This window comes from Python bivittatus, unplaced genomic scaffold, assembly GCF_059951505.1.
Source record: "Python bivittatus isolate LINGU-HERP-01145 unplaced genomic scaffold, Pbiv_v1 ctg000350_np1212, whole genome shotgun sequence".
Taxonomy (NCBI): domain Eukaryota; kingdom Metazoa; phylum Chordata; class Lepidosauria; order Squamata; family Pythonidae; genus Python; species Python bivittatus.
The window spans coordinates 36,427,678-36,445,231 of NW_028277074.1; the positions used below are offsets into that span (position 1 = coordinate 36,427,678).

General features: G+C 37.0%; 1 protein-coding gene across 3 annotated transcripts in view; it reads right to left on the bottom strand.

The window, feature by feature from the left end:
- Positions 1-13,869, bottom strand: part of SHROOM2 (shroom family member 2) — a 118,375-nt gene extending 104,506 nt beyond the window's left edge. For all 3 annotated transcript variants that reach the window (XM_015888984.3, XM_025170100.2, XM_025170099.2), the window contains exon 1: positions 12,485-13,869. In XM_015888984.3, coding sequence (XP_015744470.3) covers positions 12,485-12,709 — 225 coding nt within the window. In that variant the 5' untranslated portion in view covers positions 12,710-13,869. The remainder of the gene's footprint in view (positions 1-12,484) is intronic.
- Positions 13,870-17,554: the final 3,685 nt, after the last annotated feature.

Genomic DNA, 17,554 nt, shown 5'->3' on the forward strand with positions numbered 1-17,554 from the left:
ATTATCTAATTAAGAATAAAGGATTTTTAAACATTAAAAAAGCATTTTCAAAAAAAATTTAAAAAATAAAATTAAAAATTAAAAAAATTAAAAAAACAAGCATAAAAAAAATAAACGTATTTACAGCATTTTGAAATAAACGTATTTACATAAAAGAGTATTTAAGCAATTTTTTTTGCATTAGTCATTTTAATTTTAATAAAAGGAATGTAATTACCTTCCAGGGCAAAAGTATCGAGTTAAATCGAACATATTTGGTGTGTAAGTCTACTGAAAAAAATTACTTAAAATTTTTGCCTTTTATAATTCAGTAACTCCCCCCCCATACCCTAAATTGCAGGATTTTCACAAAGGGGGGCGTTGAAAAATTTTCTGCTCCTTAGGCAGCTTCAAAAAGGTTGAGAATCACTGATCTAAGGGATGAACAGTCTAATATTATATAGAGATATACAACTATCTGAACAATGTTTAGTGTAGCATATGGACATTTGTAACTGAATTTGCCAGAAAAAGTCATTCACAGATTTTAAGGCATGCCACAATGACTCCTTTTCCTGAATCATTAATATAAAGAAATATACCATGTATAATAGTATTCTTAATAATTTTTCATAGTTTCAAAGTTGAAAATACAAAAAGAATGGAGAGAATACACATAAATGGGATAGATTGGACAGAATATTATGTAAAAAAAAATAATCAAAGCACACAAACTACTGCTAGCTTTAAAATAATATACATATGCATTTATTTAAAAGTGAAAACTTTTATAAATTAAATTTCTAGCTTCTAAAATATTCATATTTAAAAGCTTTTTGTTATCAAAAGGGCATGGGGAGACATAAGACAAATATGAGCAACATACTTAAGAATAAATCAATCATGTCAAGTGACTGTTTTCCTAACTGTTAATTTAATTTATGATTTTATTAAAAAAAAAAGATGGTCCTACTGTATTTTCCAGACGTATTGGACTACAACTCTATACGACTGCTAAGTCAAACAACCAGTGCATTCTAAAATTAAGATTGAAGAATCAGACTTTTAAATAAAAAATGCTTTCAAAATCCAATTTTATATTCTGTGGTCAAATAACCCTGCTATCCAGACTGTCCTTGAAGGCATCCACAGAATAAAGTATGATAATTTCCATTGCCAACTGAAAGGCCATTTGCCTTTAAAAAATGTCATTGAGAAATGATGGAAAAAGAGATGCAGAAAAAAATTCCTTATTGTTCTATCAGTGTTGTATAGATCATACTGGTTCCATACAAAATTGCTTTAGATAAGAATAGAAGAAAGCAGGGAATAAATATTAAATAAATATTGCAAGGGAAAGCAGGGAATAAATATTGAAAAACTTAATTTTATGCAAGACTTATGAGTACATTGCTATTAACATTAAAGTATAGCATACAACTAAATCTTATCATGACTTTAATTTGCAAAATTATTGACTAAGTATGCTGCACATGAATTTTTTAAAATAGTGATTGATATAGTGAGATCTATGTCTCTATCTTAATTAAATTGTAAATTAGCAAGGTAAAATTAAAATACATTATTTTGAATAATCCTAAATCAATGGGAGATACCTTGTAGCCCACCAGAAGCTCTTGAACAATTCCTAGCATCTCTTACAACTGGCTATTCTGCTAGGAGTTATAATTCAGCAATATTTGGAAGGCCGCAGGTTTGCAATCTTTGCCCAGATAAATCATCACACACCATTCATTTATGCCAGGATGTATGAAATCCATATGTTCATAGTTGTGTCCTTAATGCTAGACATACATGAGCCTTTTGGTCACTTAACTAAACTATAATGGTTTAATGATAATGAATATAATTCTTAAATTTTTATGTTATCAACTCCTACCAGATATGTGGTGGCTCACAAAACATTATGTTCTACTGCAGAATCAGTTTCTCAAGATGAGTTTACTTAAACTAACCTAAATGATTCAGCTGAAGACTGCTTAGTTCAAATGAGACAAAAGACAAAATTTATCATTCAGCCGTTTCCAAGATATCAGCTTCATCTGCACTGGGCATCAATATATGTAATTATTCCATAAAATTATAAAATCTGTTACTATGTTATTGAACATTTATAGAAAGTATAAAATAATCAAGGTATATCATATATATGTATTTGTTGAGCTAGTCTTAAATGTGATCAAAACTCAACAATAAATGTCATAGCATAGTTTTGAAGAGACCAGTAGAACTGTCAACTGATACTTAAGGAACTCAGGAACATGCCCTCCTTAAATTATCATGTATAGTTTTACTACCAGAGAGGGTAATTCCAAAAGTGTTGAATTTTAAATAGCTATAGAAAGCTGCCCTTAACACAGACAACTGTTTTTACTGAAGTAATTTGACATGAGCATCTAGGAATTTCAAAAGTTTTTTTTTCTCCTTTTGCAATTGTAATTGAAGACAAAGACTTCAAGGATATGAAACTGAATTTCATTATCAATATATTTTGAAGGATCTACATCTATATTCATTAATTCTCTATTAAATAGACAATTTTAATAGATTTTATTAATGTGGTTAATAAAACCACATCTCATTTGAAAATTCAACACCCAACAATCAATCAAACCTAACATAACTCATTTACAACTGATAGGAACAGGCAATTTTATGACAGGGTTTCAGAAACCATTTAACAATAAATCTGAAAGTTCCAAGTATACTCAATGTTTATTTCATGTTCCAAAGTCGATTATCATAAGGTTAATTTGGACTGCAAAGTGGTTACATGTAGTTTAAGAATCAGCTGGCCTAAATTCTAAACAGGAATTCTTCTTTCATCCTCATTCAGAAGTGGAAGTGAATGCCATTTAAAGGGTAAAACTGATTTTTTTAATATAATTTAAAGAACAAACTGAAGTAATTGGAATAAATCCTTATTTTGGATTTCTTTCATTGATAAGCCTTTAGTATAGTAGTATTTAAGCTTAAATGTCCTAAAGCAGTATTTTGCTTATCTGTCTTAAAGACAGTTAACAATCAACTGAAGTGCATGAACCAGTAGTATGTCATCTATCTGATTTTCTGATATTTTAGGCTAGAACTCCCACAATTTCTAAACACTGGCTATGCTGCTTAAGACTTACCAATGTTGAAACCTAAACATCTAGACTGTACCGTATCAGGTTCCCCACTCTAATATAGATCCAAACAAGCTTCAGGGAAGAGCAGAGACTAAGCAAGAAGTTCACATTTGGAAAACTTCAATTAAAACTTCTTCTTCTTCTTCTTCTTCTTCTTCTTATTATTATTATTACAGATAGTCTCTCTGGGTTAAGAATGCCCAGTTTATGGACGACCATAGTTAAGAAGGGAGCCTATTGTTGCAAAATTCAAGTTAAATACACAATGATTAGAATTAAATACACAATGGTTCAAGTTCATTACACAACGCTACATATATAGTATTATACAATAATACTGTTCCAACTTACATACAAATTCGACTTAAGGACAGACCTTGGGAACGGAACTTGTTCTTAAACTGGGGACTACCTGTATTAGATTTTTACCTCAACTCACCGGAATCTATTCAAATTCTTGGATAAGAACTGGAACTTGGGCCAGGGGTGTGGCAAAACTCTTTCCACAATTTAAATAGAACTGATTAATTTTCAGAATTAATCAGCAGTTCTAATGAAACAGGTGTGGAATATTTCAAAAAAACAATGAGCTAGGTAGAAATAAAAGTATATGATGTCATCTTGTGTTACATGGTTTCAAAGTTTCAGGAGATGACTGGGCTGTCTATATTTCTTACCTTATGCAACTTATACATTATGGCTCCTGTTGGAATAGACTGAAGCACACGGAAATAGGGATGAATAAATGCAAATGCAAATTGTTGAAACTGATCCACACTTGTATTCTAATTTCAGCAACAGTTACAGTTCACAGCTATATCATACATTCATCAGAAAATTATTCATGCCCCCTTTCTGTCCTATGCAAGTGCAGAAGATTTACTGAAGTAAAAGGGAAAAAAATATGAAACAGAATTTCCAGGTATTTTGCAGTAAAAATTGACTGAACTCTAGTAATACAAACACTCAAATACACTAAATCTAATAATAATAAAGCTACTTTGAGTGCTTTTGAAGTAGAAAAACAAGGTAAATACTTTTAAAATACAGTAAATGATATAGAAGTAAAAAATACATTCTAATAAAAAGAAACCCTAAAAAAGAGTGATTCTCAAACTGTGATCTCAAAATCACCAGTGGTCCACAGAGTTCTACCAAGTGGTCTGCTGCAGCTTCCCTACATTCCCTGCCAGAACCTACACATCACCTCAGCTCCACACTTCCACGTTCATTGTCAATAGTCAGCAGGCCAGACCACAGCTTCCCTGACTCAGCCTCCCCCACACCATATTCACTGCCAATCAGCTGGTTTCCAAAAATGGATTGGGGCTCAAAACTAGTTAATTTAAGCATACAACTGATAATAGAAGTAATATCATGAGTGATAAAATTCAGATAACTAACAAGTTCTAAAGGACAGTTATTGACTATGAGTTCATATGTGCCATACTTAACTCAAATTGTGATCTTGCACAAGGAAAGTGTGAATAGGAGATAAGACAATATCTAAGAATAGGATTTTAATGGGCTGAAAACCCACTTAACCTTAATCCTTTCATAATCAGAGATTTGTATTTAAGAACATTCTTGACCAAAAACTTCATGTAAATAGTTTTATTATTACATAAAGTACATAAAATAATTAAATGGTAAATAGATATTAAATTTTGGATACATTTTGGGGGAAATTTTTAATTTTAACATTTCTTTAAAAAGGGGTTGATGGGAAGGTATACACAAATACAGCTGTAATTACTATATTATTTGCCAAAAAATTAACTTTTTTTGGCAGAAACTGCATGGAGATGTGTCCAGTTGGATGCTTTCTGCATTTATCTGAATATTTAGTAGTCCACAACTGCAAAAAGTTTGATAATTACAACTTTAAGAGAAAAGCAAATGAGAAAAGGGAAAAAAAAAGATGCAGAGAAATAGAAGAGATATCAATAAGTCAGTGCAAATTTGAAAACAAAAGAGGAAGCCAACTAGATCAGACCACAACCTAACAAATTTTAATTCTTCTTTCCCTCAGGACAGTCACAATTGAAGGTTAACAGTTTTCTCCTTAGACAGTGGTATTTGCACAGGATGATTTACAATCAAAAGACTGTAAAACTATTATGCCTAGTAATTATTGATAAAGTGCAGTTAATCTTTCATGAATGTATTTAATACATTTCAAAACCATTGTAAACTGGTTTCCATTATGTATTCCATAGTTTAACGATACAGTTCATTAAGTAATATAGTCATGTCTTGTGCATCACTACTTTCCTTTTGCATGCTTAATTTGAACGTTTAGTAGCTTTTGCTTGAAAAAAGCAAGATCAAAATATATGCGTTAGGTCATACTACTAGGAATGATTTATTATAGTATCATAAAAAGTTTCTATTCTGCTAGTTGTACCAATATATATTTCCAATGATAATTACCTCTTTCTCAAATTCAAATGTATTTGAAACATGCTTTAAAAATTCTCTTCCCACCTCCTCTCTCATGTAGATACGTACACCCACCCTCTCAAATCAATAATTAACCTCTGAACTCATTACCATAAGATGTGTTGATGGCTACTAATTTTGATGGCTTTAGAAGGGGTCTGGATAACTTAATGGAGTACACATTCTTAAAAAAATGTATTACATAGCAAAGATTTAAATTTTCAAAGGATATTTTGGTGTGTCATATTACTAAACTCAATTGTGAAATGGAACTCTGCAGAAAATTCTACACATCTACCAAAATATTTCCAAGCATAATGGAAGTAACGCATAGGCAAATGTGCATTCAGAGTGCCTCCAGATGTCTAGACTTAAGTTCTAAGAATTCTCCTGCAACCATTTCTGAAAATAGTCAGGAGTCATCTTGCAACTGCTAAGGTATATTTAAATGGAATGTCCATTAGATTCATTACCCATCTATGAGGCAATTTCATTATAAAAATACAAATAATTTCATAGTTTTCCATGAATAACTCATGTATTTAATTTTGTCATCATTCACATAGCAACAGCATTATTCTTCTTAAAGAAATGCATTGCAATAACAGAAGTAGAAAAGATTTTGTTTTGTAACTACTAAAACTAGGTAAGAAAGTTCAGCCAAAAACTTCTTTGTATTATATAGTCAGAACTTATTCAGGCAACAAGTGAATCCACAGCCCTATAATTACTAATTCTATGGCAAAAGTATAAGTGCAAAAGAAATGAGAAGGTATCACCATATCTCTGTTAATCTCTTCACAAAATATATCTGAAACAATATGTGCCCTAGTATTCAAGAGGAAGACCAGGTAACTTTATAAAATATATTTTACAAAAACAAAGGTGACTGTGGCTTCTCTACTGTACTGTTGTAATGATAAAACATTCAAAGGGTCAGACTTCTGCTTTGAAATAAGCCTCACTGACTTCAGAGGGATTCTTCATACGTGAACATGACTGCAACTGCAGCTTCTAAATATACAATTTTAATAGCTGGCAATTTCCAATATATTTGTCACTTTTATCACAGCTGTTGTCCAACTGGTTGCTTTGAAATCTCATTCTACCTTGCAGTCACAAAAATTGTAAGAATGATAACTGGGAAGGAAACACTATTATGCCAAAGAACAGAACGTCCACATTCAGTAGCATGACAATGTTATCTCTTCATGACAGAAGTGAATCCTCATGATGTAATTATAGTATACAATTAAAAATGTATTATCCTTTTCACTTGTTTATATATGTTTTTAGGTACTCTGCTCACAACAGAATCGAGCCAACTTAACCACTCACTCTTTGGGTTATTTTCCTAATAACAGAATAGTAAAAATGTGACTCAAGGATGTCTACAAAAACACAACATTTTCTACACCCAGCATTCCAATATCAAAAGGACAGATTTTTTTTTCTTCTAGAGGAAAGTTCCAATCTTGACTGTACATACAGTGATTATACTGCTGTATGCTCTTGTGTGTAGCTTTTTTTTTTTAAGAAATATTAAGTAGCAAACAGGTTTTTGCACTCTCTTCTTTCAGCTTCAACAAGAGCTTCCTTGTTGAAGCTGAAAGAGGAGACAAAAAACAGTATGCTGTTCAATATTAAAGAAAAACAGAATTCTAAGATTGTATCAACAGGCAATACCACCCTATTGTACATAAGTGGAGAAGAAATCAGAGACATAACAGACTTCATCTTTCTAGGTTCAAAAGTTTACAGGGATGGGGACAATATCCATGAAATAAAGAGATGTATGCTATTTGGGAGAAATACAATAAATCTAGGCAAAAGTGCAGAGATACCATGCCAACAACAAAAGTGTGTGATTTTCCCAGTTGTGAAAGCTGAATCATTAGAAATGTGGAACAAAGAAAAACTGATGGCTTTGAATTGTGGTGAAAATTGTTGGGAGAACACCTGGGACTGCAAAAAGAACAAACGATTCAATATTAGATAAAGTAAAACCAGACTGCTCAATGAAGCACTAATAAAGAAGCTACAGCTTAGATATTTTGGATACATAATGTGTAGGTAAGACTGGACAATATTCTGATACTTGGAAAAATAAAAAATAAATTGAGAAATAGATCTACAGAATATAAGTTGACTAGTTAACTATCATTGATGACATCTGCATAAGCTTACAGGAACTCACAGAAACAGTTACTGACAAAGAATCCTGATGAAATTAGGTCCATCAGTCCATAAAGAATAGGAAGCAACTGAACTACTGAATAATTTGCTTTTGCATTCTGAATTTATTGGCAGATTGCAATTTTTACATCTGCCAAGTTAAAAATCAGAAACACATACAGTGGAATTTAGATAGATAGGGTAAAGAAAATCTTAGTCTTCTCCCCTGTCACATACATTTCTTCCAAAAGCAAAATGGCCTATATGTTTGAAGGTGAAATAGAAAATACAGCGATTTCTATATGCACTGCAGAGCCATTATTACTTTGTTAGCTATTTCTAAAAAGAAAAAGAAAAGATTCACAAATGGCCTTAAAAGTATTCTTAAATTTCAGCTATAAGGAATGTGAGTTGTCTTCTGAATAATGGGGAAGAATTAGGTAAGTCTGAAGTGGCAAAGACAAGAGATAACTTCATTTATGTATTTATACAATATATTTGTTGTACATTGTTATGCAATATATTTATATTCTTTTCAGCCCAGTTTAATGCTAAGTGCAACTACTATATAAACTTTTTAAACAAGCCAATAAAAAAATGGAGCTCAGCTACTGTATTTTTCTGTTAATATTATTCTTTTATTGTCTCAAAAATCCATTTAATTCCATTAAAAAAGGGAAACTTAATATGTTATAAGTTTCCTTTATTGGAAGATTATGCAGTAATTTATCACAGAGAACTGCTAGTTCATGCAAATGCCTGTCAGCATCCAGGCAACAAATGCGTGCAGATCACTAGACAAAGTATCGCTGGTGATACTTTCATGGTTTGCATATTGATACTTGGTTCCACAGCATGGCTTTTGTAGTATTTAATTAATAAAAACTCAATCGGGTAATCGTGAATTAACATGAGCGTTTCCCGTTTTCTGTTTTGTGACCTGCTCATGCTAAAAATTGTCTGTAACAATAGGCAAGCTAATTATTCCCTCTTTAAAAGCAGCTATTACCTATTACTTGAAATAGAGTATCTAAATATGCTAGTTTGTACCACATTTCTGGAAGAAGCCCATTTTCTAGTATCTCTTTCTACAGATGTACTCTTGTGTGTGTATGAAAGGGATATCTTCATTTCCTAATTAGAGATTTTGCTAGAAGGTACTGATTAATGATCAAAAGATTATATACTTTATTAATATTCTTTCTTCCTTTAGCATTTGATCTTTACTGTACAAAACAATATATAATATATAAACTTTTGCAAGACCATGTTACCTCAGGGAAAAGGGTAGTTCTGATTAGTCTTTTTTAAACAAAAACAAAAACAAATGGAGGTGCATTTTAAAGATGCAAATGGCTGCCCTCAAAACATACACATTGTAGTTAGGATATACTGAAATCAAATCTTAATTTTTATTTCCTTAACTAGCATAAACTAGCTTAATTACATATAAAAATAAGAATGCAGTGTTTGCTTCTGGGTATCAAGTCTGTAATAAAATCCAAACATCCACTCCAAGAACAAAACAGTAAAGACAATCAGGGAATGATATACTCAAGATTTCTTTAAACCCTCAAGCAGCAAATATTTAGTTATTTTCCTCCAAATTTTCTTTGAAGAAAAGCTGACACAGACAAATGATTGTTACTTCTATTTTGAATAACTGTACATTGACAGAAAGAGTCACACAACACTTGGTTTCTTTTTAAAATTCTGTTGGCAAATGTTTAATATAACAGATTACCATCACATTTTTCTACTGTTAAAGGCAGAGAACCATATTTTTTGTTAAATATCTCCATCTCCAGCCAATCATTAGGACACAAGGTGAAAACAACTAGCATTTACTAAGTGATAACCTCTTGCCATGTCCAGCTGCACCAAGCCATGAAAAATCTTGTAGTAAATTCCCATAAACATTTCCATTTTATCAGTAATCTGGGAAAGCAAGGCTGAATATGAACCCTTTCAATAATAAAATCAAATGGTGTATGAAGAATATCTGAATATACTGTACTAAATTACTATTAATAAAGGATTCTCAGTACTCAGCTACAGAAAACGTCCTACCAGAAAACAAGATAGGTAGGTAAGTCCAGTAAGTAGCTTTGACTGAACAGCAGTATTAGATTATACTGAGCTAGATGCTGTAACAGTTGGCAATGTCTATTGTGCGGCTTGTAGCTGGTACTACTTTGGAAGAGGGGAGGATCATATGACTTAATACTTGTCTCTTATTAAAAAAGGTAGCATCTCCTTCAAGCTCATTTCCTAGTGAATTGTTTGATATGCTCGCATGTTCTTCTTGGCATCGGAAGTGGTTTGTTATTGCCTTCTTCAGCTTCTCAGTCTAGCCTAAAGTCCTAGGATTCCCTAGAAGTCTCCCATCTCCTTGTTGGAGCCCAGACAAGAGCCGCTATCATAGTAATGTACTTGTACATAGATATCATATCTGAGAAAACATAGGGCAGCCATGCACAGCTTTTTCTTCTGTCAGCCTTCCCTTCACGATTGTTTTCTATAAAGGTTTTTAACAATTTTATAGCACCAATTAAACTTACATTTCTTTTCAGTTCATATATTAATTCGTTCTTTCAGCAACAAACTTCCAATTGCTATTAGAATATTTAAAAAGGATGTGTAACAATATTTTTTTAAGTGAAGGAAAAAATACATTAATCACTTCATCCAGAAACAGACAAATTTAGCAAAGTGCTGGAAACCATAGGGAACAATCTCTCAGGATCTTATTTGAGAACCTGAGATCCACTAAACAGACCCAAGTACAATGCACAGGGAAAGAACATACCTACATGGAGGAACCACACAACCCTGAAGCTGCAAATATTTCTGTTACACACACACACAATGATTTAAGGCATCCTTGTATCCTTGACATATAAGAAGCTAGCATAAAGACGACATTTTTTTTATTTTGCTTACTTGTTATTGTTCAACTATTTTGAATAAGAACCTTTGCTAAAATCTACCTTGTGTCCTGTGGGAAGCAATAGGGAAAATAAAAGTTTTGGATAATTTAATCTTGTTCTTCTGTGCAAGTTATATCTGTGACCCACTAACATATAAACAGATACAAGGTGAGTTTGCATAAATGCTGGGCTAAAACTAATTGGCTAATGTGAAACTCAGTGTATGTATTATAAGAGGTCTGGCATCTGGGTTAATTCATTAAGGTTGAGTTAATCATGGCTTAGCAGTCTGTATGTATTTTATACAAAAATTACACCCAGTAGGGCTATAAATGCCATGAAACAGTTCAGAAGTAGTGCTCTGTAACCCACATAAGCACAGTATCTCTCTGGTAAACATTAAAGCAGCCTCTGAAAATAGAGGGGCTGCTTTAATGAAAATTAGAAAGGTGCTATGCTCATATGAGATTCAAAGTACTTTTTGTAAATCATTTTTGAAGCACGCATAGCTTATCACATATGATCTTCTACAGCCTTCTCAACCTAGTCCCCCACCAACATATCAGGTTACAGTTGTCATAATTCTCAGCTCCTTTGTAGTCTAACTCATATGGAGGGCATCAGCATCAGGACTGCTGACCTTACCCACATATTCTTGAAAGTAGTAAAAGGAGGAACCTTTCTGAAAAAAATAAAATTATATACTCTATTTTAACCATTAAATAAGGACCCGGCCCCCCTTTTCTGGCAGGGCATTTTTCTATCTCAAGTAAGAAAGATACTGCAAAAAAGTCATAAGTTAAGAAATGTGGTTTGGCATATATGATTTATTCAATGCCTGTAGTCTAACTCACAATGAGTTATTGTTTATTTAGTACAGGTGCCAAACAATGACTGAAAAGGAAGACACTGTTCTGTAAGTTGAAAAAGGAGGAAACTGTATTGCTTCCACAAGGAACAAATGGCCATTTTTAATCAAGCACTACTTCACAAAAGCACATCATTCACAAAATTCAAAAAGACAAGTTATGTTGATTATTTTCTCCCAACACACTTGAATTACCTTTTTCTACCCCCCTAAATATTGTACACAAGTGCAAAGGTGAACTTTCCTCCCAGTGGCAGTCCAGTTCAATGACTGTGTGATGGCTGATGAATTAACTTGAAATGTTATTTTGAATTAATTAATGAGGCTTTGGGGGGTATTAACTTCAGCAATGCAAGCCTATAAATGTTTAGTCACTGATGAATGGGGCTTGCTCCTAAGTAAACAATAAGCTAAAGCTTTAATATATTTTTAAATTAAATTACTTTTAATTACTGGGACTTCAGTGTATATTGAGTATAATAAAAACATCTCCAGGTATAATTACTGTATTAGGGCATGGCCAATGCTCACAACTAAAATGTTTGGTTCTTGATTGCACTGTTCATGCCCTTTCTGTAACTCCCCAAATCACCACCACGAAGCAGTGACCAAGCAGTTTTATGACCCACGCTAAAAGGCTTGCTACCAATCCCTTCCTTACTGGCGATCTCTAGCCCAAAAGCAAAGAAATCCGGCCACTGCCAAGAACCTCACCAGCGTCCTGTTGAGGTAGATCGCAGCCATCACCATTACCTTTCTTCCGCTCCCCGCCGCCCCCACGGGAACCCTCTGCACACTCGCTCAATTGTTCACTCAGTCTCGATAATCTTGTTCTCCGGGCGGACCGCGTCAACAAAAGCAGCTGAGAAACTCCCCTCACCCAGGGACACCCCTTCCGCTTCGACAAGGTACACATCGGGCGCGCACACATCGCCCCTTACCTTAGTGATGATGAGAGGTTCTCCATGTTCTCTTCCTCCTTTTAACGTGAATCCCCAGGGAGCTCCGCCACTTAATTGTACTTCCACCAGCTTGTACAGATCAGCTCCTCTCTGGTCTCCTATCGCCAGCTGGTGGGGGTGTGCCTGATCCATAAACCCTGGATTCAATCTCGGATCTTTATCAGGACCCCTTTCCTGTCCGCCTCTGAAGTCCACATTCTCCATGGTCTCTCGAAACTGCCCCCAGGAGCTCCTTCCTAGTTTGATCCAACGCGCCGCTGACCTAGGAACCACATACCTAACAGCGGTTTTCAGCCTGCTCCCCTATGGGAAGGGAGGGGGGTTGTAAACCCCTTCCAACCCTGGCTCCTCCTCCAGAGTTCAGCCTCTCTTTTCCTCTTTCTTTCTTTCTTTGAAACAGAAGCCTAAATCAGCCAGAGGGGGGAAAGCAAGCAAGGCGAGGAAGCGACCCTAGGAAATTAGAGTCGCCTGACCTGAACCAGGTACAGCTCGATCAAAGCATAAGATATTTATTCACGCTTTCATGGCCGTGGGCTTAGTTGCCTGCGCGAGCCTGTTAATATATTCACGGAAACAAACGGCGGCAGTTTTCCCCAAGGGAAACGCGAACGCAGAGCCCGAAGAGAAACGAAGGAAGCGAAGCGACCGGGGGCATTTTCCACTTTCTCCAGAAGGTGATCCGAGTTTCCGTTTCGGATGGGGGTGGGTGGAGAGCTCGACTCTCCCCAGCAGGAAAGAGGGTGGTTTGAACCATGTGGGGGGTTAAAAAAACCAGGGGAAATTCGACCCGGAGAATTGCCCTTCGCCCAATGAGCCGTGAAGGAGAGTAGCGAAAAGTTTTCTCCAACGCTGAGGGGGAACCTCCGAGCGACCTCGTCTATGCAGCGGGGGTAACGCCTTTGCACAGGGGGTCATGGCTACCTTTCAGGAAGCCGCTCCTTTGGGCGCAGTTTTGTGCCCGGAATATTTGAAAGAGGTCCTACTGGAGCCAGCGGGGCTTCATGCCAGGAAAGGAGCCGCAAACAGAAACCTCGACGGTCCCGAGGCGTCGAGAAAAGGAGAGGCTGGACCTCGGCAGGAAAAAAAAAAACCCTCCCTCTTCCCCTTCCAGGTTTTCTTAAAAAGCAGGCAGCGCCAGCTCCTTCCGGCTCCTTGGCCGCAGGGTTTACGTACGCACAACAGGCGCCTTCTCCCGCTGGGCAAAGAAGGCTTTTGTGACGGAGCCCGGTGAGGAGTTAGCTCAGCGGCCTTGCAAGAGGCCCCGCGAGGCGGGCGCTTCGGCGGCCGGGAGGAAGGCAGGACCCGCCGCCCGAAGGATCTTGCGGCGCGAAGCGGTTCCGGCGCTTTCCTTGCGGGGGGCCAGAGCGGAGGGGCAGACAGGCGCGCGCGTGGGCGGGCCTGAGGTGCCCGCCTCCAGACTACCTGAGGCGGCAGTTTATCGTCCGAGCCCCTCTAGCGGCGGCTGTGGAGAAGAGCGGGGGGAGCCGCGTCGACTTCGAAGCCGTCAGAGCGGTGCGGCCGCCTAGGCAGCCTGGTCGAAAGCCGGGTTTGACAGGAACCGTAGGCGGCAATTTCCCGAACGGCAAAGGAGCAGATGTGGAAAAGCTCTAAACGGAGTTCGAATTCTTTGGTGCTTTATGCTAAGTTCGTATCTTTTTTTAAAACCCATGTATTTATTATACTGATAGAACCAGGTTGGTGTAGCAGTTGCAGCGGTCCTCAACCTTGGCAACTTTTAAGATGCGTGGAGTTCAACTTCCAGGATTTCCCAGCGAGTCATCCTGGCTGGGGAATTCTGGGAGTTGAAGTCCACGCATCTTAAAGTTGCCTTAACCCAGTGTTTCTCAACCTTGGCATCAGGCTAGAAACTGGGAGACCGTGAGTTCTAGTCCTGCCTTGGGCATGAAGCCAGCTGGGGGACCTTGGGCCTGGCACTCTTTCTCAGCCCTAGGAAGAAGGCAATGGCAAACCATTTCTGAAATCTTGCCAGAAAAACTGCAAAGACTCATCAGGAGTCACGACTGACTTGAGGGCACCAAATATATATTTGGACCAGAAGACAGTAGTGGTAATAGATGTAGCAGTGCCAAGTGATAGCAACATCAGGAAGAAAGAGTATGAGAAGTTGGAGAAGTAACAAGCCCGGAAGGAGGAACTAGACATGATGTGAAAAGATGAAAGTGGTCCCACTGGTGGTAGGAGCACTCAGGGCTGTGACTGCTAAGCTGGAAGAGTGGCTCCAACAGATCCCAGGAACAACATCGCAGCTCTGTCCAGAAGAGTGCAGTGCTAAGAACAGCTAAGATACTGTGCAGAACCCTCAAACTCCCAGGCCTCTGGCAGAGGACCCAAGATTGAGGAAGACACATATCACTCATAGGGGTGAGAGGGGATTTTTATATATGTAAAGATTCCAGATAGAAAATGCGGGGCCATTACACAACTTAAGTATGTGGGATGCATGTTAACACTGCACTGAGATGCCCATCCCCATCTTGCCTGCAACCACTTGGCAACTGCCACGCCTGTGGGCAACAAGATCTGGGTCCCGGCCACTGCTAGAGACCAGCCATTCTATTAGTATATCTGTTGGCCTGGTCTTGTCATGCAATTGTCATGTTGATACTGTTCAGCATTGCTGAGAAAACATGTACCATACAAGACCACAAATGTATGTGAGTTTCCTGTTTCCTCCCCAGTTCCTGTAAACCCAACAGTTCGAAAACTCACGTGAGTAGATAAATGGGTACTCTCACTCCGGTGGGAGGAAAAATGCTGGCGGCGCCTTGCAAAAAAGGAGTTGGGAGCAGTTGCCGGTAAGCACGAAAAACCGCACGCGCCTGAAAAGGGCGCGAAGCAACGGAAACCCTGCCTCCTGTCCTTGCCAGCTGGGCTCTGCTCTAGGAAGGAGGCTCTGGCAAACCACTTCCGAAACAATTGTCTTGAAAACTGCAAGGACTCGTCCAAGCAGTCACTGCAGAGTCGGTAACGACTGAGCGCAGATTAAAAAAAAAAAAAAAATCAAGGAGTCACACTGCCACCTGCTTCAGCTACTACCCCATAGGGTAAGTGCTAACAACAGTTCAAATGGACCTTGACCAACCCTCAGCAGAGAACCAATCTCCAGTGGACTTGCTGCAGCCACCATTGTGCTGGATGCCACTATTAGTAAGGGAGTGACTGGGCCTGACTGGAGGAGGAGGAGGAGGAAGAGGAAGATTGTTCTCGTAATTGCTGTGACACCCAGCGCAAAGGACCAAGATCTCCATGCGCTTGGAGATGGCAGTTCAACAGATACATACAGTTCTGTGGTGAGCTCACATGCATGGGAATTTGCAAAGAAATCACTCAGAAGCACCAATGGTGGTTATATCCTGCGTGAACAACATGGTGGACTGAGTTTCATGGGGTGGGGCTGGAGGCAAGGGAATGAAGAAACACATGACTTCAATCAGACATTGGGATGTAAGCATGAAAGGCTGGGGTTTATGTCATGATGTTGCAACACATATTGTGTCATTTTTGTTTGCTTGCTTGCTTGCTATTGCTGTTTGTGCCAGAAGCCAATGGAAGTTGTGAAAGATAGTCTTCTTAAACTCTGTCAGTTATGCATGACAAAGCCTAACTTTGTATTAACAGAAAGTCTAATGTTAATACTATCCAATTATAAGCCATAAAAAAATAACACATCCAGTGTAAAGGAAGTGCATAGTAAGACATGCATCTGTCTTTTACTCTTGAAGGTATCAAAATTTTCCAAAAGCAGATAACAGAGCTGTAAATGAGTCCTGTAAATGAATAAAGTTGGACTTTTTTTTCCAGGATATGTTTAATTTCCTTGTTTTTGAAATCATGACACTGGATCCATTGGAAAGCAATTAGAGAAATCATTCTTCACTTTATATTCGTTAACCTTTACTCTTTGAAAACCTCTGAACAATGTAACTTCAAAGCTGCTGCTGCTAGTTAATGTAAAGCAAGGAAAGAAAAGGGCACTTCTGGCTATATTCTCCTCCCCCTTTAAAACACTTTTTATTGTTGCAAGAATAACACTTCAAATTCTTTGACCTCATTTCAATTTTATAATGGGGCATTACATCACATGCCATATTGCTATTATGCTGCCTCCATTTCAAAGCATCCTGTTTCTTTCTTATGTAGATGCAAAGGAATAGAGAAAGCAAACTTTTTCAAAATAGTTTTAAAAATCACAGTTCTAAATGTGTAAAACATGAGTGATTTCAAAGAAATCTTAACAGACATTTAAAGTTAAGAGTATGGTGCCACATGGTTAAACAAAAGAAGACTTGCTTTTGTTGGCTAATAGGCTTTTCTGTGTGTCTAACATAGAGGCATGCATTTCATACACTAAAATAAAATCCTGCCCTTTCAGAAACTCTGAAGAATGTCCCTCCTCCTTTATCATGACATCAAATTAAGTTTGCAATCAGCTACATGCTTATTTAGAAATTAAGAATTTACTTATGTGTGTCTGTCACTGTGATGCCTATATACATACAAAACAAAAACCCCACTCAATGAAGGCAGTAAAATAGAATTTGTGACCTAATTGCTTATTTAACAAGATGAAAATGTGACCAATCCATGGCTTGAAAATGAACTTGAAGACAGAAATCATGATTATAATTATTCACAGCCTTTGCCAATAAAAAAATAGAAAATTATGAACTTGAGAAGATTGACAGTTACATTTATGTCAGTAAAAAGATGATCATGGACAATGATATCATAGAAGAAAGTAGCTTGGAGAGCATTTCATGTATTCAAAAGGAACATAGCAACCTACTTCAGGAATTTAATAGTTTAATCAGTGTATACTTACTACCTGTACTGCCATATAGTTTCAAAACTTGGATATTAAATGCAAAAGTGGTACAGAAGTTGACAAATATATAAATGCTTAACATTTGACAAGATGTGACAAGAAAAATATGGATCCATCAACAGACAAGGATATATAGCATAATGAAGTGAGTAGCCTCACAGAAATGATAATGGGCTGGCTGACAAACAGATCAGTGTTGGACA